Genomic DNA, 26,256 nt, shown 5'->3' on the forward strand with positions numbered 1-26,256 from the left:
CACGAGCGCCTTCTCTATGACCATTGGTTTTTAATGCTGTCAATCAAAAGTTAAAAATTTGTCTCCGGATTCTTATTGGTTAAGATGCTCCATCCACTAAGAGTCCCGCCTCCGACTCTAACCGATGCCTTCTTCTCGGCGTTTCCATCCATCATGGTTTCCAAGCTACGAACAGACAGACAACAACCAGAGCCATGGCACCATTGTCTATTTCCCGGACAACCATTGTAGTAGGAAGATCAATTTCACTGTAGCAGTATCTAATTTCAAATTAGACCTTTACATCTTATTAAAAAAAACACCTTTCTAAATAGCCTTTTTTACAAAACACCTGCTTTTACTGATTTTAATCTGTTTTACTCCAGTTTTTCCTTCTGTGTTAATTTTGATATACAATATTTAGTTTTAGTCATAGCCTTTTGATTAAAATACAACAGCAAATGACATTAAGATTTTTGTTGACTAAATCTGTGACATAGTCAACAAAAACATACAGAATAAGGATGTATGCAATTTTAAAGATTAAATTGGCATTTATCAACCTAATATGGGGTGGTATAGTTTGTAAAAATAAAAGAAAAAAAACCACATTTTATAATGTGATAAATGCGCAAGATCACATGAGTTCTGATTGTGTAGCTTTTTATGAATGAAAAGTACTATATCAATACAGTTATGAATAATTAGATTTATATTTTTCTATTTGCTCCAGCTGACCACCTAAATTTCCTTCAGAATGAATAAAGTATGTCATATATTAAACTAGGAATGTATATATATATATTAGCCTGTGCTGAAACATATCAAATTGCTTCCTATTCATTGGCCTTATGTTTGTAATCCAATACTACAGCTCACATTGCTTATCGTTTTCTTTAACAATAGCCGTAGCAACATTTATGGGGATTTCTAATGTATTTGTGTATTCCTGATATTTTAGGAAATGCAGGACTTTATCTCACCTTAAAGGATGTACAGGCACATTATGTGTAACTCTATTGCGGGAGGCAGTCAGACCTTCCTTTGCCGCTTTAAAAGTAATTTGTATTTGATAAATTAAATCTTACCTGCAAGATTTCAGTGTGTTATTGCTGATAAGGGCTGCCCAACTGTCTGAAATGACTTGTGACGGCCACAAAAATAGGATTTTCTGGTCACATTATCAAAATTCACAACTTCATTTCATGTATGAACCTGTATATTAATAACAACAAAGGCTGAATATTATTATTAATATGAAAATAGTACCTGCTTGGCAAAGGTAAAAATGCAGTTAATAGACAGCTTTATTTTTGTTTAAAGGCACTTTTCTTTACATCTTGTGGCATTTGAATATAAATAAATGATAAAAACAAAAAACTATGGCACCATCATTGATATAAGCAAATGACCCTGAATCAAAGATATGGGTTAGATAAGAAAAGAAAAAAAACATTAAAAACAATAAATTACAAGACTGCTGTGAGTGTGTCCACAACACATGGCACAAAACCAAATTTACATCCAACCGCAGAATACAGACTTCATATTTGCTTCATTTCTAGACGTCTTTAAATCAAAGTTGAATTAGGAGACAAAAAACAAAAAAAAAAAACAAAGTGATACAATCTACAGCTTTTAGCTCACAATCATGTTCATAGAAGGCAACTTTGGATAGGGCACCAAATAAATTGCTTGGAAAAAAACACCTGAACTGCTTTGTGTACTTTAAATCCATATAAACTTGTACAAATGTGTTTGTCAAATGAAAATACGAGGCGTTAAAGGCAATGTGTCTTGCAAAAATACTTATTTAAAGCATGAGGAAGAAAACTGCAACTGTGACTCACAGAAGGAAAAAAAAAAACTAAAACAGAGGACGCATTGAAGCAGTGAGGAGTGTGAATCCAGGGCGCTTCACTCAGTCTGAGGCACTGAAATTGACGGACCTTTGGGGTCATCGAACCGGTCCATAGTGTTCACCTGCATGATCATGTGTAAACCGTACACAAAGATCAGCAGCATAAGCAGCGAGCTGACCAGGCCCATCCAAATCCCTGCGGTGAAGAATCCTGCACAGTCACTGGCATAGGAGAAGTTGGTTTTATTGGACAGGCCGAAGCCCTGTATCTGTGATGCAACAAAAAAAGAAGAACACAGTTTACAAACAAAACATGTATCCAATAGAAAACCAAACAATATTTCTACCTGGAAGTCGACAAAATTGAGATTCCAATCAGAAACATTAAAGTCCAAGCTGTCTTGGACCAGCAGAGCGTCTCTGAGGCTGGTGACCGACTGGCAGTGGAAAGAATACTCGACTGGAGCGTAGATGCTGCGATTTCCAACGAAAGATGCAGTCGATCCATTCATTCGCAGCTCAACAGTATCCAAGGTGAACCAGTTTCGTGCAGACACGGGATAAAACCTCTGGCTCATTGATAAACTGGAAATCACAGAATTATGGACTGAGCAGAAAGGAAAAGACTGCAGTGTAAAAGGTCAAATTATGGCCTGAAATGAGACACAAGCTCAGCTTGAAGCTTTTTTTTTTGTTTTTTTTTTTAAAAATTCAGATAAAGACAAAGTGTAGGCCTTATGTCAATAAAATCATTAGATCATTTGCTCAAAATAAAAAAAGAAAATATGTCAACAATTAAAACTACAGCTCAATAGTCTGTTTTGAAGTCCATAGTAAACACTCTGTTATTGACTACGTCGGAGAATTTTGCGGGATGTGGAGTCCCATAGGCGGGACACAGATAAGATGGTTCATAACAAAACCTACCCGAGTAGAAAGTTGGACTCAGGCTAGAAGTTTAACAATATAAATGTTTGGAGAAATAAAATATCCAATGAAATAACACACTGCTCAACCTCACGTTTAAAGGACTTAAACCAACTCCTGGCTGGCTCGCCAGGTTTATGTCGCACCTGTAATTTTAATGGAAGAAAGCATACCACAATATCTCTATCGCAAAAGCACAATGGAAACACTTTTTCCGCAATTACAGATCACAGGACGTGAAGTACTTGGTCACATGACCACTTCTCTCCGAGAAAACAGTGCGGTACGTGTGGACAGAAGGGGACCGTTGGCATTATGTGAGGTTTAGAGCGTCTATCTTCCTGATTTCACGGGAGTTATGATGCGGCTCCTGCCCAGAACAACCTTCAATGGAAAGACGTTCAAAGCGCTATTATGCTTTTAATTTGCAAAAAAACATTAATGGAATTACAGCTAATGTCAACAAGGCACATTACCATTTAAAATGTGACCTGTATCAGGATCCAGTGTGAACGGTTTGCGGCTCCAAACTGACACAAATGCGCATTTTTGCATTTGTCTCCAAGTGTTTGTGCAGTGGGAGCCAGAGAATGAATGAGCAGGTGCAGAGGAGGATGATTAAAAACAAAAAAAGAGATAAATATTTTGTTTTGGCTTTTTGCAGTGGTGATTTGCTTTTAAACACAAACCAGTTATGAAATGAACCTTCAAGCTTTGACCAGAACCCACAGGCATTCAGATATTTATATCCGAGCCTGACCCAAAACAGACAGTTAAACCTAATTTTTTTTTATGTACAAATGACATTTACAGTTGTTTTAGTGGTCAGCCCGCTTTAATTAACAAACAGCTGTTAATGTCAACAGAACAGATCAACGCACGGGGAAACAAGAACACATCAAACACAAAGAGGCACGCAGTGTGCACAAGAGACAGTGGATCTATTTACATAATCGATGTATCAAAACTAAGGATAATCCATGTTCTTGAGCAGAAAAATTATTGATTCATCAGTGGATACTTCAAGCCTGTCCTCTGGTCCATGGTGAGCAGAAGACAGCGCCACGTTTACTGCTACAGCTGTTACTAATGACGTCAACGTATCAAACGCGCATCCAATCCGCCTTGTACGTTCACACTGAGGTCACATTGAAAAAGATCAGATCTGTATCTGATTCAGGATCACATATGAAAAAAAAAAAAATGTATTTGAATATTGGATTTTAAAAGACATTTGAAAAAATCAAATATGGGCCAGAGTTCAGTGTTCACACTGCTTTTAAAAAATTGGATCTGGTCACTTGACCCCCAAAAAATTGGATTTGGGCCACTTTTGCCTGCAGTGCGAACATAGCCTGAGAGTGTTTACAGTGGAGATGAAAACAAACTTTCAAACAGAAATTGTAAACTTTATCTTTTTTTTCCAAAAAGATGATCTTGGATCTCTCTCTCAGGTAAAGATTCTGCTGTTAAACTTTCTTTTCAATAAAACAATAAGCCTGGTCCTACCGTAGTGAAATGCCTGCTGAATAACCGAGCACCAGCCTAGAGATGGAAACAAACACAGATTCATTAGGAACAAACAGTGAAAATGATTTGCTATTGATGCCAGTAAAGATGATCTTACAGTGAGTTTGTGGCGTTACACATGGAACCATCAAGCAAGGGGGTCTGAGCAGACAGGTCGATCCACTTGGATGGAGAGAAGCTGACGGAAATATTCTGAGCCCAGAGCATGATGCACGGCGTGCCCGTGTTATTAAACATGATGGGAGGCTTCACGTCATTTTCCACCGTTTGTAGCAGTACGCGCCCTGCAGGCTGGTTCACTGTGGACGGCTCCTTAATCACCTGTGACGTCAGCAGAGTGTGTTAGAATCAGAAGAGAACCTCTCCTCTGTCACTTAATGTGTTGTTCTTACTCGTGAAGGTTGGAGTCCCGTGTATATCGCGGTGTAAGGCACGTCTTTGCTTGTCATGATGCTCAGAACATTTCCAATCGTCTCGTCTGTTGAGGAAAAATGTGTGATTCTATGTGTGACTCAACATCAGTGAGTATCATGTATGTAGCAATTTAATCCCTACACCAACCTGAAAATCATCCCCAATAAAACATATTTTGAGGAAAGTTTAACAAAAAACCCAAATGTCTATGATGGTGGTTGTATTACAAATACAGAGGAGCCAGGATTAGTGCACAAATGGCAATGACATTTTTATACTGCATTTTATTTTAACTAGATTTATATTTGAGAAAGTTTATGTTAGGTCTAAATACGTTAAGACCGTTGCTAAAATGTGAATGTTGGGTCTAAATACGTTAAGACCGTTGCAATCACAACTCAGGGAGAAAAACACTATCTGACTTAAAAGGCGACCAGAGGCAGAGAGGTGCGAGCTGCAGCTCGGAGAAAAACCCAACAAAAAGAGACACAAAAGTCCGATATAAGTTGGATTGCTCTGATGGTGATGCCTCAGAACCAGGTATTTATTATAGAAAACATAGACCACACCCAGAGGGCTGTGCAACAGCGCTCTGGGTGCAGGCTTAATACCATATATGGTAACACGAAAACTTTGGGGGAGAAAAAGGCTCATATGTCCCTGCAGTGGGTCACATATCCCCACACTGGCCCAAACTAGTTTAAACCAGCTATGGTGGACAATGGATATGTTTTGCAAACACACACACACACACACACACACACACACACACACACACGCACACACAGTTAATCATGGATAATTTCATATTCTAACTATCGTTTAATCATTTAACTATAACTAATAAAGTAATAAAAACCACACAGACTATAACATATCTTACAGTTTAAGTCGATAGAAAACAGTAATTTGATATTTATTGTGCGTGATGTGTATTTGGAATTTTTTTATTTATTTATTTTTTTTAACTAATTACTAGACATTTCCGGTGACCCCACATGGAATGCTGACCCATAGGTTGAAAAAAACTGGTGAATGATGAGGCGACTCTTTATAATCAAGTAACTTTCATTTTTATGTTCAAAAACAAACATTTACATCTTAGGTAATGCAGCGTTGACTCCAGTAAGAGCAGCTGCTACCCTGATGGTGGTAATAAATAAACAATGAAGAGTAAACTTCACAGTAAAGTTGGGCAATATATCAAGATTAAAGATATATCAAGTTTTATATGTTGGCAATATAGAAATTTACAATAACACCTATATCAATATATTTTTTTTATTTTGTAGCTAATTTTGTATTAAAATACTCGTTTTAGGAGTCACTGCTTTCATTACTTCTCACAAAAGCATGAAAAGTTCAGTTAGATGGATTTCTGCGTGGGTCCTAACCCAGACCTTCCATTAAACAAGCCACACTATAGAACTCACTCACACATGCTGTCCCTTAGAGGAGGAAAAGCTTAAAGTGACACATATTGTGCAGCTGTTTGTTAATAAATGTGCCTGTGTAGCATTTTACATCAGCAAATTTAACCAAGAATTGTCTTTCTAGTCAGACTTCATTTGATTAAAAATACTGAGATTGTTATCATATATCGACATTTTGAGAAAAAAATATTGAGATATGAGTTATGGTACATATTGCCCAGCTCTACTTCACAGTGCAGTTCAGTAAGCTCTGCTTTTCCTAACATCAAGATCATAAATATGAAGTGTAAGAAAACTGCTTCTAAAAAGTACTTTTAAAAGCCAAATTGAATGATGCACAAATTTAAAATCTAGCACTTAAATGTATAACTATTTCAGTGATAGCAATCATTTGTACCTGTAAATTAACAAATTCAACCTAAAAGTATGTTTCTATGGAAGCGTACTGCATTTACTTGAAGAAAAATAATTTTTTTAATTTTCTGAAAAATGTATTCATATTTATGAAAGAGTTTTTTTTTTCATGTTTTCGGAACTAATTTTTCATTCTTTTTTTTTTTTGACAATTTTTTTTCAAATTATTATTATTATTTTTTTTTAATTTAAATGCAATACGCCTCAGTACGTTTACACAGAGATTACTTACAAAAAAGTCAGAGGTTTGATAGGACAAAATTCTTTTAAAATAAATATGTTTCCATCTGTTTTTGCACAGGAAAATGCCCACCACTCACTGACATATTTACTAAAAAATGGACAGACTTTCAAACGTACCGTTCTCTTGTAGCACCTCCTTGCACGGCTTCTTCACACTGAAAACCAACATTTCAGGTTTGCATTATCAGCATCTCATTAGTCACCAGGTTTAGTGTCTGCTAGAGTCTCACCTGGTGCAATACGGAAGGCTGATGAGCAGCAGATTGTTGGCAGATGCACTGATGTCCAGATGAGGCAAAGAGTCGACGTCTACGAGCAGAGGAGAAACTCCCAGCGTCTCCTGGAGCAGAGCCGGGACTGAGGAGGAGTCTGACCATCTCAGAGCTGGGAACGTCACGGAGGAGGAAGAGGACTGCACTGCAGCCTGAAATATGAAAAGTCAATTAAACACAAGTTATCCAATTGACAACAGATATTCTACAAGCGCTCCAGTAACTATTTTACATTGTGGCAAACTTTACACCACAAAGATCGACATATTTCCACAAATAAAATGTGATCTAAATTGTGAATGATCATTAGACTCAGAGAGGACGAAGGTAAGGAAATAATACAAGGTAGCACTAATATGCAGACAGAGTAGCAAACTTCTGTGTAGAAAATGTTTAGCCTCGTCTCCCTTTCAGTTGCGTAATTATGCGTGTATGCGGAGCCAAATGAATGAGTAAAAAAACCAACAAATCATAGTTTCTTGTCGCTTATTATTGTAAACTAATAAAATGCGCTTGTAGAACTGTAGTATAAAAGCAATATCAGATTTAACATTTAAATTGAACGTTAAGATTTAGCTTGAACATTTCTCTTTAATATTTACATTTAGATTCAACATTTAGATTTAGATTCAACATTTAGATTTAGATTCAACATTGAGATTTAGATTGAACATTTACATCTAGATTTAGATTCAACATTGAGATTTAAAATTAACATTGAGATTTAGATTGAACATTTACATCTAGATTTATTTAAACAATGATATAAATCATAATGTTTTAGATTGAACATTTAGATTTAAAATTAACATTGAGATTTAGATTGAACATTTAGACTGAACATTTACATCTAGATTTATTTAAACAATGATATAAATCATAGTGTTTTACATTAATTTGTCTCAAATGAAAGAAAAATCAGCTAAAATATGTCAGCTATGAAACAGTGACCGTATGGGTACCCCGTACGATAATGCATAAATGAATCATCATTTTCATCGGCCAGCCAAAAATGTATTGATGTATGTGTACAACGTAGAGACGTACCTCGAGGTGTTTAAAGGCGCTGTCCTGCCTGTTTCCAAACACATCACCAAAGGCCGTGAAGTCATCTTTGCTTAACTGAGAAGAAACAATGTTTTTATAACACAGTGGTGACCAAACATCCCAACAATGCAGAGATGAGGAAGTGTGAAACTGGGAAGTAACGCTAAAGCTCACTGTCACACCAGAATGTGTGTGTGTGTGTCTGACCTTGTCTTGCAGAAAAAGCAGCAGTGTGTGTGGACCTGGACCAAAGGCAGAGGTGAAGTATGCAGAGAGTTGCTCACTGGATGTGATGTGACCAGCAGTGGGCGGGGCTAGTGGTGGTGGTAAACTGAACATACAGAAAGAGAAACGGAAAGTTGGAGCTGAGTTTTTATACTGTACCAAGTCATTGACTATTAAACTTTTAAAACAAAAACACTGAAATGCAAACTTTAGACCAAAAGTACAAGATTTACTATCACAGCATCATCATCATTGTTAGTAAAAAACACCAACAAAAATGCACAAAAATGACTCCTAACATACAAAATAGAATAAAAAAAACTAAAATAACATTACAGTAAAATTAGGAAAAGAATACATAAAAATAAAATGCCTCAAAAAATTGCACAAAAACACATTTTCTTTCCAAAATTAATATTCATATTGTTCAGTATTCCTAATGCTGTCGATAATGTGGCCCTCGGACGAAACAATCACATTTTTTGGCCCCTCTGTCATAAAACCTCTGCCTTACAGGATAAAGATAACTTACTAAGAGGAGTTATTAACTTCAAACATGTGATCATAATGATGGAGAAAGAACTTTAACTGGACCGTAACAAATTCGAACAAAGTCTGAGCGTTAATATGAAGTCTGACAGCTGGCGCACATTTCCAAATAAGTTGTGTTTTACTCGTTTCAAAGACTAAAAAAAGTATCTATTACCTTCCATTAGACCACATTAGAAGCGGCACTTGATCCGTGGCACTCCCCGATGTGAAAAGGGAGAATAAAAGCGCGATAAAAGCCGTGGATCGTGTCGGAATGCAGCTCACCGTGGCTGCCATTTTCGCTTCTTCCTTCCGCCTCGCGGAGAACAAATCACGTGACTCTGCAGCAGCTGACAGTCATGTGCCCAGAAACACAGGACTTCCGGTTTGTGGCATTCAGCAGATTTACAACAAATATCAAAAACCAGATTAAAACATTGGCAGCTCTGAGTTACTTTATCGTAAGAAGGGAAAAAAATGCACGGATTACAATAGAACATCTTATTTGAGAATAAGTGAATAAAGATGTAGAATTAGTGAAGCCTTAGTTTCATTTACAGAAATAAATACTTGGCATTTTTTTAATGTACTGGTATATGAATTACCGTGGTTTGCACATTTTGATTAAACATTTGAACATAAAGCAAGCAAAGGTTCACTTCCAAAAGGGTTGAAGAAAAGAAAAACTACATTTCACGATGCAATAGGACAGAACAACACTGAAATGGATGAGTATAACAGTAGCAGGGGTTAAATTATGGAACTGCCTAAAGGATATATATATATATATATGAATACTTGCTCAATAAACATAATAAAATGTATATATTGGGCTAGAGTATATTGTGAATTGAGATATTGCCACTCTATTTTGTAATTAAAATTGAATTGATGAAATTTGTCATAAATATTAAATACTAAATAGTAAAATATTGTGTGTGTCATTTAGATGCATGTGTATGTGTGATTGTATGTATACGTATATATATGTATGCATGTACGACGTATATGTATATATGCTTGATGTGCATGTATAAACTATATATATATATATATAAACCTGTGTAGAATATATATCTAATTTGTATTGTGAAATTAGTAATAATGTGATATTAGCCTTGTTTTGTTTTTTATAATGTGTACCAGCGTTTGCTTCAATCTACACCCTTTAGGTTGATCAGTTAGATAATTGAGTGTTGCTTGTTCTGTTTTTTTGTTTTTCTGAAGACTGCTGAAATAAAATTCAAATTTAGTTAACATTGCAGAATTGTATTCAGTCTTGAGTCCTTGTGGTGAATGTTAACATTGGACCAAATCTGTTTAAAAACAGGTGGAACAAACTTAGAAACTTTGGACTTCACGTCTGTGAATGAGAGACAGACTGGAAGCAAAAGTCCTAAATGATGGTTGACAAAATGATGACATGTAGACATAAAGGGACACATTTATGACATGTGTCAAACTCGAGGCCCGGGGGCCAAATCCGGCTGTTCAGAGCGTGCCGTTCAGCCCGCATGAGAAAATCACAATGACTGAGAACACAAGAATCATTGATTAAATTACCAACTAATTCAAATATCTCAGCCCCTACAAATACAAAAATGTGATGGGCTCATAATTTTCCCATGCTTATACCACATGATGGCAGTCATTTTTAATTGCGTTCGAAAGAACTCTAATTTTTTAAAATGTCCCCAAATTTAAATTAAAATTGGTCACAAAATCAAGGATATTTAAAATAAAGATCCATGCAGTGACTGATATGTGTCATTGCTTGGATATTATATCTATGCGTTGAAGGGCAAAGTTGGGCACTGTAATGTTGTAAATGGTATATGGTATATGAGAGAGGCTGTGATGTTTGGTTTAGAGATGGTTATTTATCTGTCAAAGGCAGGAGACTGAGCTGTGGGTACCAATTAGATGTAAATGCTGAAATTTTAAGGACAAAAAAATGGGTAAATCAGAGCAACAGCTCACAGAGCAGTCGAACGATAAGATCAGAGGGACTGAGATACTGAATAGAGGCTGTAGCAAAATGATGGAGGAGGATATAAAAAACATTCAGCATGTGTACAGTTTCCTAGTGTTTCAATCATAGGGTAAAAATGAATGAAAATGAAATTAAAATATCAAAGAAATAGCTTTATTTGATATTATATAGGCTTATTCAATGATCTGACAAATCGGATCTATTACCAACCACAATCATACGAACAAATTAGGGTAATTTTCTTATGGAGAAACTAATTTTGGGCAAATCAAGAATAAAGTTGGAATGTCAAGAATGAAGTAAAAAAAGTTGAGATTGAAGTTGAAAATTTAAACTCAAAATACAATATCGTGATTAAGGTTGAAGATGTGCTAATAAAGTCAAATCTACGGAAGGGGACTTGGGCCAATTCACAATAAACGACAACAAACAGCAGATCGTAACCGTCTACAACATGCTGTGTATTGATGAATGCGTTAAACTTTACTTCAAAGTTGGATTTAATAACAAAGAGATTCTTTCTTTTTTTAGCTCATAAACACAGCGTTGAGGTATCTTCAAGGGTTTTGAAGAGATACTGCAAAAAATCTGTTCAGAAGGAAAAAACAATCAAGTTTAGAAGAGGTGGAGCATTCAGTCCGTCTGTAGCTGTTGAGGAGCGACGGAAACAGATTAGGGCCAGTTTGAATGGAGACTGGTGAATTGGCTTTAGTCAGCTTCCGTAGATTTGACTTTAATAGCAAACCTTCAACTTTTATCACAATATTGTATTGTGAGTGACACTTCAACTTTAATCTCGTCTTTTCAGCTTCAATCTTGACATTGTATTTCAACTTTAATCTCGACATTTTGACTTTATTCTTGAAATTTCCACTTTATTCTTGATTTGCCCAAATTAATTTTCTCCTTCAAAATTGGCCTGAATCCTCTTCATGCAACAGTAATGTCATCCTAAAGGTGAATGAATCATAATCACACTATTACAGACATAGAAGTGCATGAATGGTGATGGCACCCATCATCATCATCATCATCACCATCATCACCATCCATGCATGATGCTGATGCATGTTGTGAAACACACTGAGGATGATGGAGGCCTGTGTGTGTCAGTGAAAGTAGAGCCCATCCACACAGCTGTGGTGGCGGAGGGATACCACAGTCTGCATCCAACACTGCGCCCTTACAACTGGGAGGGACGAGGATGGGACAGAAAACAGAGAAACACACGCACGCAAACACCAAATGTGTCCCTAAATGCTAAAATTAACATGACAACTCAAAGCGGAAAAAGCAGATAAAACGGATTCCTGTTTGTATTAGTGGTCTGTTTCAAGTGGGATTCCTGACACGCACATTTTATGTCCCATTGTGTGTTCGATGGGCAGAAGGAGGAGGAGGATGCGCACTATTTTCCGTCGCGCAGTCACATTGCTCTGGACTGCTGCATGATCAGGGCCATCTTTGGTCGTCCTCGCCGGTGACAGTGTGGACACTTTATTCCATTGTCATAATTAACCAATGGTTGCGCAATAACAGTCATTTCTGAAGAGAAAGAGATAGATAGAGATAGATAGATAGAGAGAGAGAGAGAGAGAGAGAGAGAGAGAGAGAGAGAGAGAGAGAGAGAGAGAGAGAGAGGATCCCTTCCGGTGTTTTCTGGCTCTCTGCTTCCATTCATATCCTTCCTTCACTTCTAAAGGCAGAAACCGGGCGAGGCGGTGGGACAACATGGATGAGGAATACGATGTGATCGTTCTGGGAACCGGACTCACAGTGAGTATCTGATCTGTATCTGTTTGCACATGATGGAGGAGTAAAGAGAACCATCATCATCATCATCATCATCATTATCCAGATCAATCCGCCCCGCATCCCGGTGGAAACCATCACAAACACCGCTACGGGAAAAACCTCCAAATGCGCAAAGTCACACCCGGTGATTGACGTGTGGCAGAAATAAGTACGGGTAGGGAGGGTCGTAGGGTTCGTCTGCAGGGTGTGTGTGTGTGTGTGTGTGTGTGTGTGTGTGTGTGTGTAGTCCGAGCTTGCAGCATCTTTTAGGCGTCACCCCTCACCGTGTCCATGCTCCCTGTTCAGAGCCAGGCCCTGATCCAGGGACCAGGGACCAGGCCCGGGTCTAGGCCTGAGGACTGACTCAACTCCTAATCCATGATCCACCCTCAGGTTTTCACCACCGCACGTGATGATAGGGAAAACAAATGATACATATTCATAATCACATGCCTCATCTATCTATCTATCTATCTATCTATCTATCTGTCTATCTATCTGTCTATCTGTCTATCTATCTATCTATCTATCTATCTATCTATCTATCTATCTATCTATCTATCTAACTATCTATCTATCTATCTATCTATCTATCTATCTATCTATCTATCTATCTAACTATCGATCTATCTAACTATCTATCTATCTATCTATCTAACTATCTATCTATCTATCTGTCTATCTGTCTGTCTGTCTGTCTATTTATCTATCTATCTATCTATCTATCTATCTAACTATCTATCTGTCTGTCTGTCTGTCTATCTATCTATCTATCTATCTATCTATCTATCTATCTATCTATCTATCTAACTATCGATCTATCTAACTATCTATCTATCTATCTGTCTATCTGTCTGTCTGTCTGTCTATTTATCTATCTATCTATCTATCTATCTATCTATCTATCTAACTATCTATCTGTCTGTCTGTCTGTCTGTCTGTCTGTCTGTCTGTCTGTCTGTCTATCTAACTATCTGTCTATCTGTCTGTCTGTCTGTCTGTCTGTCTGTCTGTCTGTCTGTCTATCTAACTATCTGTCTATCTGTCTGTCTGTCTGTCTGTCTGTCTGTCTGTCTGTCTGTCTGTCTGTCTGTCTGTCTGTCTGTCTGTCTATCTACTATTATTATTATTTTTACACACACGCCCAAAGCGTGACCTCGTGATAAGCTGCCCTCCCACAACTTCAAATGTTAAAGTGTTCTTCAGCCTTAGGGATTGCCTCAAATGTCTAGTAATTGAGTAAAAAATAATTACTGGTTAAAAAATAAAATTACAGTATATATTAATAAATCTATATATATATATTTTTTTAATCTATTTATCAGGATCAGGATCAATTATAGTTATAATTGTGTAATTGATAATTAATTACAATTATGATTAAATTATAATATAATAGAATAAAAAAGAAGAAACATTTCCTGTTTATGTTGTAATTAAATTGTAATTGAGTCCAGATGATTGACTTTGTAATTGTAGATGGCCTGGAAATTTTGAATTAAAAACTGTCATTACAAATTAATTGAAAACCTGGGGAACCATGTTACAGATCTATGGCTTACACATACGTAGTTGATAATTATAAAAGGATGTTTCATGACACAAAAAAAACTCAGATGCCCAAACCCAAAATATGAATACCAAAATTTTCATGGATAAACAAGATTAACAAGATAAATACGAGATAAGAGAAAATGAGATGATAATATTATTTAGTGTATTTTATAGTTATCATAAAAGATACTAACAGGAAGCTAACACAAGAGGAACAATACATTTTATGGGGTTATTTATTAAAGGCTCAGTAATTGTGTATAATTGTAATTAAACTTTAGCAAAATGAGAACGTAATTGTAATTGACTTACAGGGGGAGAATGATAATTGTCATTTTAATTGTAATTGGAAAAAATTCCGGTCACCATAATCGTAATTTAGTTATAATTAAATATGAATGATTGAAAATATAATTGTAATGGAAAAATGTAATTGACCCCAACCCTGCGATTAATCTATATATTAAATTATTATATAAATTCTTGCTACAAGAGGACTATTGTTGTAATTAGCGCTATATAAATTAAGTTGAATTACATTATACAGTCAACTGTAAAGTCTTCCTCAGAGGCATCTGCTGATCACTTTGCTGTGTCCTTATGAGTTATTTCTGGGCGTGGCCAACTTAACAGTTCTGTCAGGCTGGCCACACCCCCTGTTGCCAGATGGTCTCTGGAGAAGATGTGGGAGAGTAAAAATGTTCCCTCATCCCTGTTTTCAATCACAAGTCACATCAAAGCAATAAGCAGATGCCTCTGAGGAAAACTGTCAGTCAAAACATGTCAGGAGATCAAAGTAAATTTCCAGAATAAAGTTGTCTGAATAAAAGAAAACCTTAACATAGTATTCAAAAAGAAGACCAAATTAGTAACGCTGTCTACATTAGGACGTTACAGCCACTGATAAATAGGAAAAGATAAACCTGTGCAAACTATTTCTGTCATGAACTGTAACTAAAAACTGTAAAATGTAACTGTAAACAATGATCAAAGCGATCAAACCAACAACCCTCCGGTTACAGGTGTGCGTCCGTAACCATTAGGACACGTTCTGCTTCAAACCTGAAACTGTGGTTTAATGAAAATTACTTTTTGTAACAACCTGAAAATGAAATTTTCTAAACTAAAATAAAAAAGGATACACTTTTCAAGTTAGCAGAACATATACAAAATAAAAATAAATTAAAGAAAAATATAAGAAAATAAATGTGAATGAAACTCACTCAGAACTTTGAGTTACTTTAACAACTGTTGAAATACATTAGTATTCAGAAGTATTTGGTGTTTGCTTTGGATGAACTTAGTCCCTCCTTGGTGATCGGACGCCTGTCACGTTATGATGAGATCTTATTAACGGTCGTTGTTTGATCTTCCTCCACAGGAATGCATTCTGTCCGGGATCATGTCTGTGAATGGAAAGAAGGTCCTGCACATGGACAGGAACCCTTACTATGGAGGGGAGAGCTCCTCCATTACACCACTGGAGGAGGTAAACGACTCCTGGGAGTTTTAAACCCCAATCAATACATCCTTTATGCCCCTCCATATATCTCATTTTACATCCTGTGCCCTCAGCATCCTGATCACTGCCTACTTGTCCTAACTGCCCTGTTGTCATTAATGCTCAGAGTGCACGAGCCCTGTAGGATTAATGTTCATTCCTGTTCTCAGCTGTACAAGCGCTTCACTCTCCCAGATAGTCCCCCGGAGTCCATGGGCCGAGGAAGAGACTGGAACGTTGACCTCATTCCCAAGTTTCTAATGGCCAATGGTCAGTATCATGTGATGTGTGATGACATTTTTAAAAAAAAAAAATCGACACATCTGGATAATTTATGATGCATACGTTCGAAGGAAAACTGAAATCAACCTTTATAATAAGATCTTTTAAATTAAAATGTATGAAAATACCTGTAGGAGGTTTTTGGCTGATATATATTTACTGTATACAGTATATATAAAAGAAATAATTGATCATTTGATTATCAAAACTGTTTGATTAGCAGAGGTGAAAGTATCGGATTACAAGTACTCACGTTACTGTAATTGAGTTGCTTTTATGGGTATATTTCTAAATCTCTAATTTCACTTGTACTTAAGTAAAACAATGGGAAAAAAAGTTAAGTGATTTGTTACATTAATATACCCCAACAGTTACTGAGTAAACAAAAAAATGAAATGACCAGACAGCAATCAAATGCATTACATCATAGCCGACCAACCAGATTAAATGTAATGTACCGCGCCAAAACGGCATTGAATGCTGGTTATTTTCTCAGTTTTAGAGTTCATATACTTAACTATACTTAATATCTGAGATTATTTATTTTTATTTTGAATAGAATTCATTGCAAAAACAACAAATCTCACGCAAAATCTTACATTTTGCATATTAGGCAAAATCGAAGATTCTACGTAATTATGACATGCACAGAAAAGGCTTAACCAATTATATTACCACTGGTATTTATCTTGTTATGGATGTTGAATGGGGGTGAGATGGGTTTGTCGCAGGTTGCAAAGTAAAAGGTTCGCTTCTGAACATTACTACCAATGTGCCTTTAGATACTTAAACCCAAGTACCTTCCTATAAAAGGCAATGAGTAATGAGGTAATAGAGAATGTTGCCATCAAATCAATGTGCCATACTTGTGATGCCCATTCACCAATTAAACCTCATTTCCGCCACAGAAAGTCTGTAACTTACAAATGTCCAAGTTGCAAACATTAATTTCCAGTAAACTACATCAAGATTTCATCATTTTACGAAACTACTTCTGTAATTAATCACACCTGTTTAATATTTGTTTGCTTAGAGCGTGAACTCTTCGAATATTTTCCAGTGTGGGTTCTATTTGTACTGATCTGTTATAACTGTGTAACTGCAGGTCAACTGGTGAAGATGCTGCTATACACAGAAGTGACACGGTACCTGGACTTCAAAGTGGTTGAAGGAAGCTTCGTCTACAAAGGAGGAAAGATCTACAAAGTCCCTTCGACGGAGACTGAGGCGCTAGCATCAAGTGAGCCACGGAAATATACAGAAAAATATGTCCTGATTCACTGTCTACGATTAGTTTTGATGGAGTTGTTGTTTGTGAACCTCTTTGTCATTTTTTGCAGATTTGATGGGAATGTTTGAGAAGCGAAGGTTTCGGAAGTTCCTAGTCTTTGTGGCCAACTTTGACGAAAACGACCCCAAGACCTTTGAGGGCGTGGACCCCAAAACCACAACTATGAGGGATGTTTATAAGAAGTTTGACCTTGGCCAGGATGTCATTGACTTCACTGGCCACGCCCTGGCCCTCTACAGGACAGACGAGTAAGTAACAGGAAGTCAATAACCATCTGCTGTTGTATAAAAACCTTTGCTTTCGTAGAGGTTCAGGAATACTTAACTCAACCCAAATAACAAAGACGGCTCAACTGAAAGTGTTTATTAGCTACAGATGCAATACAAAGCACTTTACAGACATCCAATTGTACCGAAAGCGTCGACTTCCTGTTTTAAGGTGTCTTTCTTGTTCAATTAAAGGCATTCGTGGATCTGTATCTAGGTGGACGATAGTGGCGTGAAATGCTACGCCCTCCCATTTTGCATTTCCCAAAATCAGTCCCTCATAATCTTCCCGGTCTTCTTAGGAATAACTTTATAAAGTCCAAGGAACTGGTTTACATGAAACTAAGCACTAGAACGTTGGAATAAAATGCTATTTCTCCATAGACTCTCAATGGGAGCGGAAATACGAAGAGTAATCCTGATGTGATGTCACCATGGTATGTGAATACCGATTGGCTGAAATCTCCAAAATGGCGACGCCCACATATAAAGGGACATTACATTGTGTTTGAGGCTAAAACTGGATATAAATAACCCCAAAGACATTTCTTTCTCAACTTAGCAATAAAGTGTTATTATTCAGCTTTAAACCAACTTTTTTCAGGGAGATTACTTTGATCTCCTGACACGTTTCAACTGCCAGTAGTCCTCAGAGGCATCTGCTGATCGCTTATATTCAGACAACTTGTCTGAATAAATGACACTTTAACATATTATTCATAGAAGACAAAATTAACTTGTTGGATTTATTAACAGTACTATTGCTCAATAAAATACTATATTATTTATTGAAACAGGATCATTTTATGCTGTAGAGGCCATTTTATCACACTTCTAATAACAGGAGACAGTAATTAGCTACATTTTACAAAGGAGACTGTATTTACTTACTATTGAAGTAATCACATAAAAGTTGTTTTTTTTGTTTGGTTTTTATTCCACTCATTGTTTTGAATTTGTAAATTAAGCCTTAGCGAACCTAACGTGGATTCATGTGATTGGCTGCGTATCTCTTTACAGTAAATGTGTTTCAAACTTAATTCAATGAAACATATTTTCATTAAATTGTGTCTTCTCTTGTGTGTTTTGACCTTCAGTTATCTGGATGTTCCTTGTTTGGAGACCATCAATCGTATCAAACTTTATAGTGAATCTCTGGCACGATATGGAAAGAGTCCGTACCTCTACCCCCTGTACGGTCTGGGAGAACTACCACAGGGATTCGCTCGGTAATTTATACCCTTTGTTTAAATACTGTCTGTTGTGTCCTGAATCATGCAATGTATTTTCAACATAGAAACATATGCAAAGATTTAAACAGACTTTATGCTTTTATGGTTCCAGGTTAAGTGCAATCTATGGAGGAACCTACATGCTAAACAAACCTGTGGAAGAGATTGTGATGGAAGGTGGTCACGTGGTGGGAGTAAAGTCTGAGGGCGAGGTACAGCCACACACACACATACCTTTGAATGCTTTTTAAATGAATGCCAGGGTTACCAGATTGGTTTGAGATTTAAGGTGTTTTGGCACATACCTCTTTGATCCACACCATGCTTCGTTTCCTGGGATAATTCTGGTCTTTTTGCGATATGTGAATGGTCACTGGAAGTCTGGTGGGGAGCAAACAAGCTAAGTCTGGTCCTCTATAAAATGTGGGTCTCGGTTCTCCTCAAGCGAAGCACAGTGCGGTTTTTAACCATGTGAGAAAGCAAACCAGGACCAAATATAGGACTTTATGTTGAAGCACAATTGTAATGGAGCAACTCCATCAGTGACTCGACAGCGACGGCACACAGCAATCACACACATTGTCGCCGCAGCAACAGGCACGCACACACTCACAACCCAGCATTCCAGCAGGCAGCACACACAAATATCCATCCATATATCCATATATGCATCCATTTTCAGACATGCTTTTTCAGCATGGAGGCTGATGTATTCTATTCAACAGGCGATCGACCGTTTTACCTGCGTGATGTTCAGAAAGTTTGGTGTGCTTGGCAAATAGCCTGTGTGAAAGCGGACCGGACCAAGTCAAAATGCAACAATGTTGCAGATTCACCACCTGAACCGCACCAAATCCACCGGACTATATGTGTGAAAGCACCCTTAAGTAGCTGGTAACCCAATGGTGCTCAGTTCGAGACAAAGTCTACATCCGGGTCTCATTGTTATTACAGGTAGCTCGTTGCAAGCAGCTGATCTGTGACCCCAGCTACATCCCGGACCGCGTGCGTAAGGCGGGTCAGGTGATCCGTGTGATCTGCATCCTCAGCCATCCGATCAAAAACACCAATGATGCTAACTCCTGCCAGATCATCATTCCTCAGAATCAGGTTAACCGCAATTCAGGTCAGTGGTAACTTTAGTCAGAATCACCAATGATGTTTTTATTTTCGAGCTGTGCTACGAATTGTCCTTCTGGATACTATGTATAGTTGAAAGACATTAAAGTTTGTCTAAAATAGCTGAATGATTTGCTGCCACGACTATTGTGGGTTTACCTACATGTAAAGTATGTTATTTATGCATTTAGAACTAGTTATTGCAATTCCTCTGGTCCTGCCTTTGTTCCAATTACTCAAAGCAGAATAAAAAGCTTCTGCATCGTGCAACATGAGCTCAGAGACCAGAGGGTGAACACAGCTTAGTGTTTATCAGTTGAAGGAGGAACAGTGAATGCTGGGCGTGTCCCGGGTTATGAGAAACCTGACTCTGAGCTTCCAAAGGGAATCGCAGTCAGTGGCATCAATCGTCTCAAAATTTAACCCCCCCACAATCAGAAAAACACATCTGTCCTCCAGGTTATGATGAAGGTAACACATGAGTTGTTTCCTCCGCAGACATCTATGTGTGCATGATCTCCTACGCCCACAATGTGGCAGCCCAGGGGAAATACATCGCCATCGTCAGCACCACAGTGGAAACCAGTGAACCTGAGGCTGAGATCGAGCCAGCGCTGGAGCTGCTGGAGCCCATTGACCAAAAGTTTGTCCTCCTATTTACTACAGAATCCTCTAGAATCTTAGAGTTTAAAAAGTCAACATGTGTAGATAATAACACTTTTTATTTGCAGGTTTGTGGCGATTAGCGACCTGTATGAGCCTACAGATGATGGCACTGAGAGTCAGGTACGACTGCTTTCAACTAAAAATTAAACTAAAAAAACATCTATCCCAGTCAGTTATTTCAAATTAATATTCTTTAACGCAGCGGTCCCTAAAGATTCCACTCTTCTTCTTGGAAAGTGTTCAATAAGATGTTGGAATGTTCCTGTTCCTATTACCCGTATAGCTTTAATGAGGTCAGGCACTGATGTTGGACGAAAAACCTGGCTCATATTCAGTATTACAGTTCATTTCCAAGGTGCTGGATCGGGTTGAGGTCGAGGCTCATCAAAGCATGTCTTCCTAGTCCTGGATTTGTACCTTGGTCAGAGTCCCAAACATGGGCCTTCCCCAAACCGTTCAAACCTAAACTTAGGGTGCGTTTACACTGGTTAGGTCCTGGACTCGGTCCAAATTGGCGGAGGACAGCTGATCACCTTGGTTTGGCTCGGTTTGCTTTCAGATCACAACTTCTGATCTGCTCCAAACAGCCTCTGGTGCAGTTTTATGAGCTAACCACTAACGGGTTACTGGAGTAGAGACTTCTCGAGGCAGAGAAACAGCTCTCATCTATGGGTCAAAGCAAGTACTTCAGAGTGCTCAGATACTTCTACCTTCTCTGTTTGTTCTTTCTCAACATTCAGCAAGGAGCAGAAACAAGTTACATTTATGGTTTTAAAGCCCTGTTTAACAGTCGTCAGCTCTACTTATCACCCACATCCCCGTGGGCAATACGACATCTCCAATACTTCCTGTGTTTGATCCACTTCTAATCGCTCTAGACTGCAACGCTCCGAGACCAACAAAAACATAAAATTCAACAATAATTTGCCTGTTTGATCTGCTCTCGAATTAGTTTGCGTGTTCACACCGACCAAACGAGGACCATCAGAGCAAACAAATCCTAGAGTGTTTTAACCGCAACTTCAGCGAGAATAGTCGCTTAAATTGACCGCGAGGACTCGCTTGAACTCGCGTTTTTTGCTCGCTTTTTCGCTTCATCGCTCCAGTGACGTGATGACCGAGAGGCTGCACTGAGAGGGCTGCACACGTCTTTTGCTTGTACTTACGGTTTAAATGATCAACTTTCTGAGTTACTAAAGAATGAGTTCACTCAAAATATACTTAGAATTTAAAAGGCTGTAAACGTGCGGCCGTAGAAGAAGTGTCCAACCCTCTCTGTGCAGCCTCCGGCTCTGCAGACATATCCTTCTCCAACCGGGGGAGCGACGTAGAGGAGAAACTCATTGCCGATTAGATGTCGCGACACAGCGTCACTCGAAGTCGCTTAAAGTAGTTCAAAATTTTCAACTTTGAGTGACTTGTTGTGCGACTCAATCACGCTGGAATCAAGCGAGTAGCGTCACTTTAAGGGGGTTGCTTGACGCCATTTACATTTATTTTAAATGTAATCTAGTGGCCAGAGTTGCTGAAGTCGTGTCTGGGGTGAAAGCACCTTTAGAGTTCCAATGAATAAAATAATTGTCCTCAAATATGTGATATGAGTCAGAACTCCAATCTTTTGGTTGACTTAAGTCTTTAAACTTTCTAAACACCAGTGAAAATAATGACCTCCTTGGCGGAGGTAAAAAAATTGCAATGTCTGATCCAATGAGTCGGATCTTCTCAATGGTGACTTAAGAGTGATGTGAAGACAGGACATGTTACATTCTCCAGAGTAATGAACCTCTTTAACATTTCCTCAGGTTTTTGCCTCCAGCTCCTACGACGCCACCACTCACTTTGAAACCACTTGCAACGACATCAAAGACATCTACAAACGCATGACCGGCACCGACTTTGACTTTGAGAACATGAAGCGCAAACAGAACGACGTGTTTGGGGAGGACGAGCAGTGAGCGTTCAGAGGGTGAGGCTACGGAAAAGGAGGCGAGGGGAGGAAGGGCAGGAAGCTCATTGGTAGCAGAGCTTTGGGTGGGGGGGCGGGGTCGGGCTTTAAAAAGTTAAAGGGAATAGAGAAAGAGTAACTGTGGCAAAGGATCGTCTTCTGTCTCCTTTTCCCGATGTCGCGCTCTCAAACACACAAATGCTCTCACAAACACACACTGTTTTTAGACATTTTCACCCCCTTTCCGCTGTCACTCAGAAGCAGGGTTGATGATGTTTTTCATTCCATTGTACGATTTGCAGCATAATCCTGTCATAACCGTAATCATTAGAGGTGAATCCATAACTTTGCATTCTTTCTTTCTGTAATGTCTTTGTTCTCATGTACCACAATAATTGGCTCCATAGAGCAGACATGGGCAACAGGCGGCCCGGGGGCCACATGTGGCCGTCCCCAAAGCAAATCCCCAAAAATTGTAATTCAAAAAGTTGGAAGGAATATGAAGGGCAACATAATACACAAAATAACTCCCAAAACAGATTACAGAATAGCTCCAAAGACACATAAACTGTTAACAAAATGACAGGGAAATACAGAAAGCAAAAACAAAAATGCAGAAAATGACCCTAAAAACGAATCGACAACGAATATTGAGAAAATCACAGAAAAATACACAAAATTACAAGACGAACACAAAAAAATAACAAGGACACACATAATGTTGAACCACACAGGCTGCCTGTTCACACCATATAAGCACCTTCGCTTTGTTCTTTGACGTCATTGCATCAGCGAGAACATAATGACTCCAAAAACAACATATTACAGAATAGCTCCACAGACACACACAAACTATGAACACAATTATAGAAAATAACAAGAAAATACTGAAAGCAACAGCAAAAATAAAGAAAGTGACCCCAAAAATGCACAAATCGATTACAAAAACACACGACTCCAAAAAACACACATAATTGCTATAAACTGACACCTGTATTAATACTATGATTGGTAATTATTGTAAATGCCTTACTTATATATATATATAAATGTTGATCATGTGGCCCTCAGGTCAGATACAATCACATTTTTGTGGCCCCCGCTGTGATAGAGTTGCCCATCGCTGCCATAGATAATGGAAGACACTGAGTTTTACTTTGAAGTTGGAGCTCTGACAAAAAGCATTTCCTGTAGTATTTGTACATAGGTTCACTGCGGTTGGAAGGCTAGAGCGTGGCTTCCGTCAACCCTGCTTTCTCCTACTTGGTCTTTTACCCGTGTTTTCTTTCACAGATGAAGCTCCACCAGGCTTTAATCTGCTGCTCTGGCTAAAAACAAACGAAACAACAACAAAAAAAAATTATCTATGACGTGGTGAGAAGTTGCATATTCATGGGCTGTTCTGTGCTCACTTTGGCAAATGCTGTCGCGTTAACTGTGCTAGCAGCCAAGCTAACCAGTGGCTAATAACTGTCAACATCCACTTTTCACAACTACTTATTTTCCTTTTTTCCCCCTGTACATCTTTTGTGTGCAATTGAGTGTCAAGCCAAACAAAAGTTTTGAATTTTGGGAAAAAAAAGCCAGAAAGTGCAAAACAAATGAGTGAAGTTGGCACAAAATCTGAGTCTCTGTAAGTTAACTTACCTCATGTATGTGCTATGCAGTCACAGCTCTACTGCCCCCTACTGGCGTGGAGGGGTTTGCGTGGTCAAGTAAAGAAGCGGAAGTGGACACTTTTCAAAATAAAATACCTGAAACGTAAAATACATTACATTTTCAAAAACTACACATTTTTATTATTTTCTTTGCAGCGTGTTACCAAGTGTTCGAAGGCCCAGTACTGGTCTGTGGCCCCGTGGTTGGGGATCACAGAAAGACCTGATTTATAGAAGCATTTCATCAAATTGAAAAAAAAACTGTTTGGGGCCACTTAAGTAGAATTAAACAATTCGACCTAGAATAATGAGTAATCTTTTGACCTTCCTATTATCCTCAAATATTACTAACACGCACAGATAGACAAGTTTAGCACAGCTAAAACAGCTTGGGGTCAAACTGACAACAGAGGAACACCAATGCGTGCAATGATATACTGCATATTTAAAAAATATCATCATGATGATTATGCTTGATCAATTGTAATCATCAAATTAGAAAAGTCATGAAATATGAAGCAAAAAAAATAAATAAACCCCAAGGATAATAGAAGGGTTAAAGCATGTGAGTGTACCATGACACAGTTGTTGTTCTCGTGCATTTTTTTAACATCCTTTTTCTGCAATCAGAAAATACTGGAAATTTGGAAATGACTGCCTTAATGCAGCGGAATGGATTTTTCCAATTGTTTTTCCGAAAATTGAAGACAAATAAGTGGCATGGCTGTTACTCTTTGTCGTCATTTGTGTGTCGTCCTGTTTTGAATTTGAATAGTTTTACATTCTAACATTTTAAATTATTAAAGAGTTTTATCTTTTCTTGACATTTGGTGCACCTTTTTTCAGCTGAAGCTATGACGTTTACAGAGCGGAGGTCAAAGTAGTTTGAAGTAGCGAAAACATTGGAGGCAAATCAAAGGACAGATTAGGCTCAGAGACGATTTTTGGTGGTTATGGAAGGCATGGCACTGTAATATTGAATTTGTGTTTGTGAACGTTGGGGAAATGAAAGACTGAAATTTCAGCAGTAGCGTGAGCACCGGACCGTAACGTAACGTGAGTCTTTACCCTAATAACTAAATCCTCTGTTTGTCCGACTTTTTTCAAAGGAAAAACAGGACATTTCCAGAGATTTCAGATTAAACAAAGTCTCTACTTTTAAGTGCCGCCCCACGAAAGTGACGCTTTCAGGGTTTGATTCCAAATTTTTGGGCCTTTCACGCAAAGAAAACAAAAGCTGCTTTTGTTTTACTCGCGGGCAGTCGTAGATGCCAAGAATTGCTTGATTGGATGAGAATAAAAAGATTCATCTGGATCCGAAAGTGATGACTGAATTTAAATTTCACTTGGATTTGTGGGCGATGCTTTAACCCCGACGTACCTTAATCACAATAATGCTCTATTTATTTACGTACCTGTACGGTATAAATGTAAAAAACTGCATTGAATACGCTATGATACTACTAAGTTATGTTTGGATAACAACAACAATGCTGCACACCTCATTGGTTTGTTTTGGTTCATTGTTGTCTCTTCGCCGTCATTCCATTGCCGTCACAATTTAATGTGGTTGTTTTGAAAAAAACGGGTTTCTACAGATGAAGATACAAAAACACAACAATAACTACGGAGCTCACAAAGCGACGTGGATATTTTCTTTTGATGAAATGAGTTTTAGATGCTCGCGTAAGAGCTTGAAGCGCTAAAATACTGCAATGCCGGTGTTGTTCTCGGTTCGTGTATTTCTGTGTAACCCATGTTCTACTTAGAACTTTGACGTGTAAAACTCATTAAACAGAAATCACGTCGCTTAAGGGTCATTCCATGTCGTTTCACAAATTGCTCACGCACTTCGGTTTTAAAAAATTCTGAAATTTTTACCAATTGTCGAGTGGTGAATGAGCCCCAAAGTTCTTTTTGTATATTCTTAGACAGTAGGTGGAGCTGTATTATTTTACCAAATTTTAGTTTCCTATGTGATGTCATTTTTGAGATATTGGAAGAAAAATAAGGATGAGGGAAAATCAACACATGACCCTACCCTCCTCACTAAATTTTCCATATCTCAAAAAGTATTTA

General features: G+C 38.0%; 2 protein-coding genes across 2 annotated transcripts; one reads left to right on the plus strand and one right to left on the minus strand.

Annotated features, from left to right (window-relative positions):
- Positions 1-1,268: 1,268 nt before the first annotated feature.
- Positions 1,269-9,206, minus strand: atp6ap1b (ATPase H+ transporting accessory protein 1b). Its single transcript, XM_028452985.1, has 10 exons — positions 9,052-9,206; positions 8,328-8,451; positions 8,121-8,195; positions 7,032-7,225; positions 6,919-6,956; positions 4,690-4,775; positions 4,395-4,618; positions 4,277-4,312; positions 2,188-2,425; positions 1,269-2,109 (listed from the first exon to the last, which is right to left on the minus strand). The coding sequence occupies exons 1-10, from the start codon at positions 9,171-9,173 to the stop codon at positions 1,897-1,899; spliced, it is 1,350 nt and encodes a 449-aa protein (XP_028308786.1). The 5' UTR covers positions 9,174-9,206; the 3' UTR covers positions 1,269-1,896.
- Positions 9,207-12,288: 3,082 nt separating this feature from the next.
- On the plus strand, positions 12,289-22,592 carry gdi1 (GDP dissociation inhibitor 1). Its single transcript, XM_028452770.1, has 11 exons — positions 12,289-12,645; positions 15,599-15,706; positions 15,889-15,988; positions 17,106-17,240; positions 17,341-17,539; positions 18,655-18,786; positions 18,902-19,001; positions 19,744-19,915; positions 20,407-20,551; positions 20,640-20,694; positions 22,377-22,592. Exons 1-11 carry the CDS (start codon positions 12,601-12,603, stop codon positions 22,527-22,529), a joined length of 1,344 nt encoding a protein of 447 aa, XP_028308571.1. The 5' UTR covers positions 12,289-12,600; the 3' UTR covers positions 22,530-22,592.
- Positions 22,593-26,256: the final 3,664 nt, after the last annotated feature.

This window comes from Gouania willdenowi, chromosome 7, assembly GCF_900634775.1.
Source record: "Gouania willdenowi chromosome 7, fGouWil2.1, whole genome shotgun sequence".
Classification (NCBI taxonomy): domain Eukaryota; kingdom Metazoa; phylum Chordata; class Actinopteri; order Blenniiformes; family Gobiesocidae; genus Gouania; species Gouania willdenowi.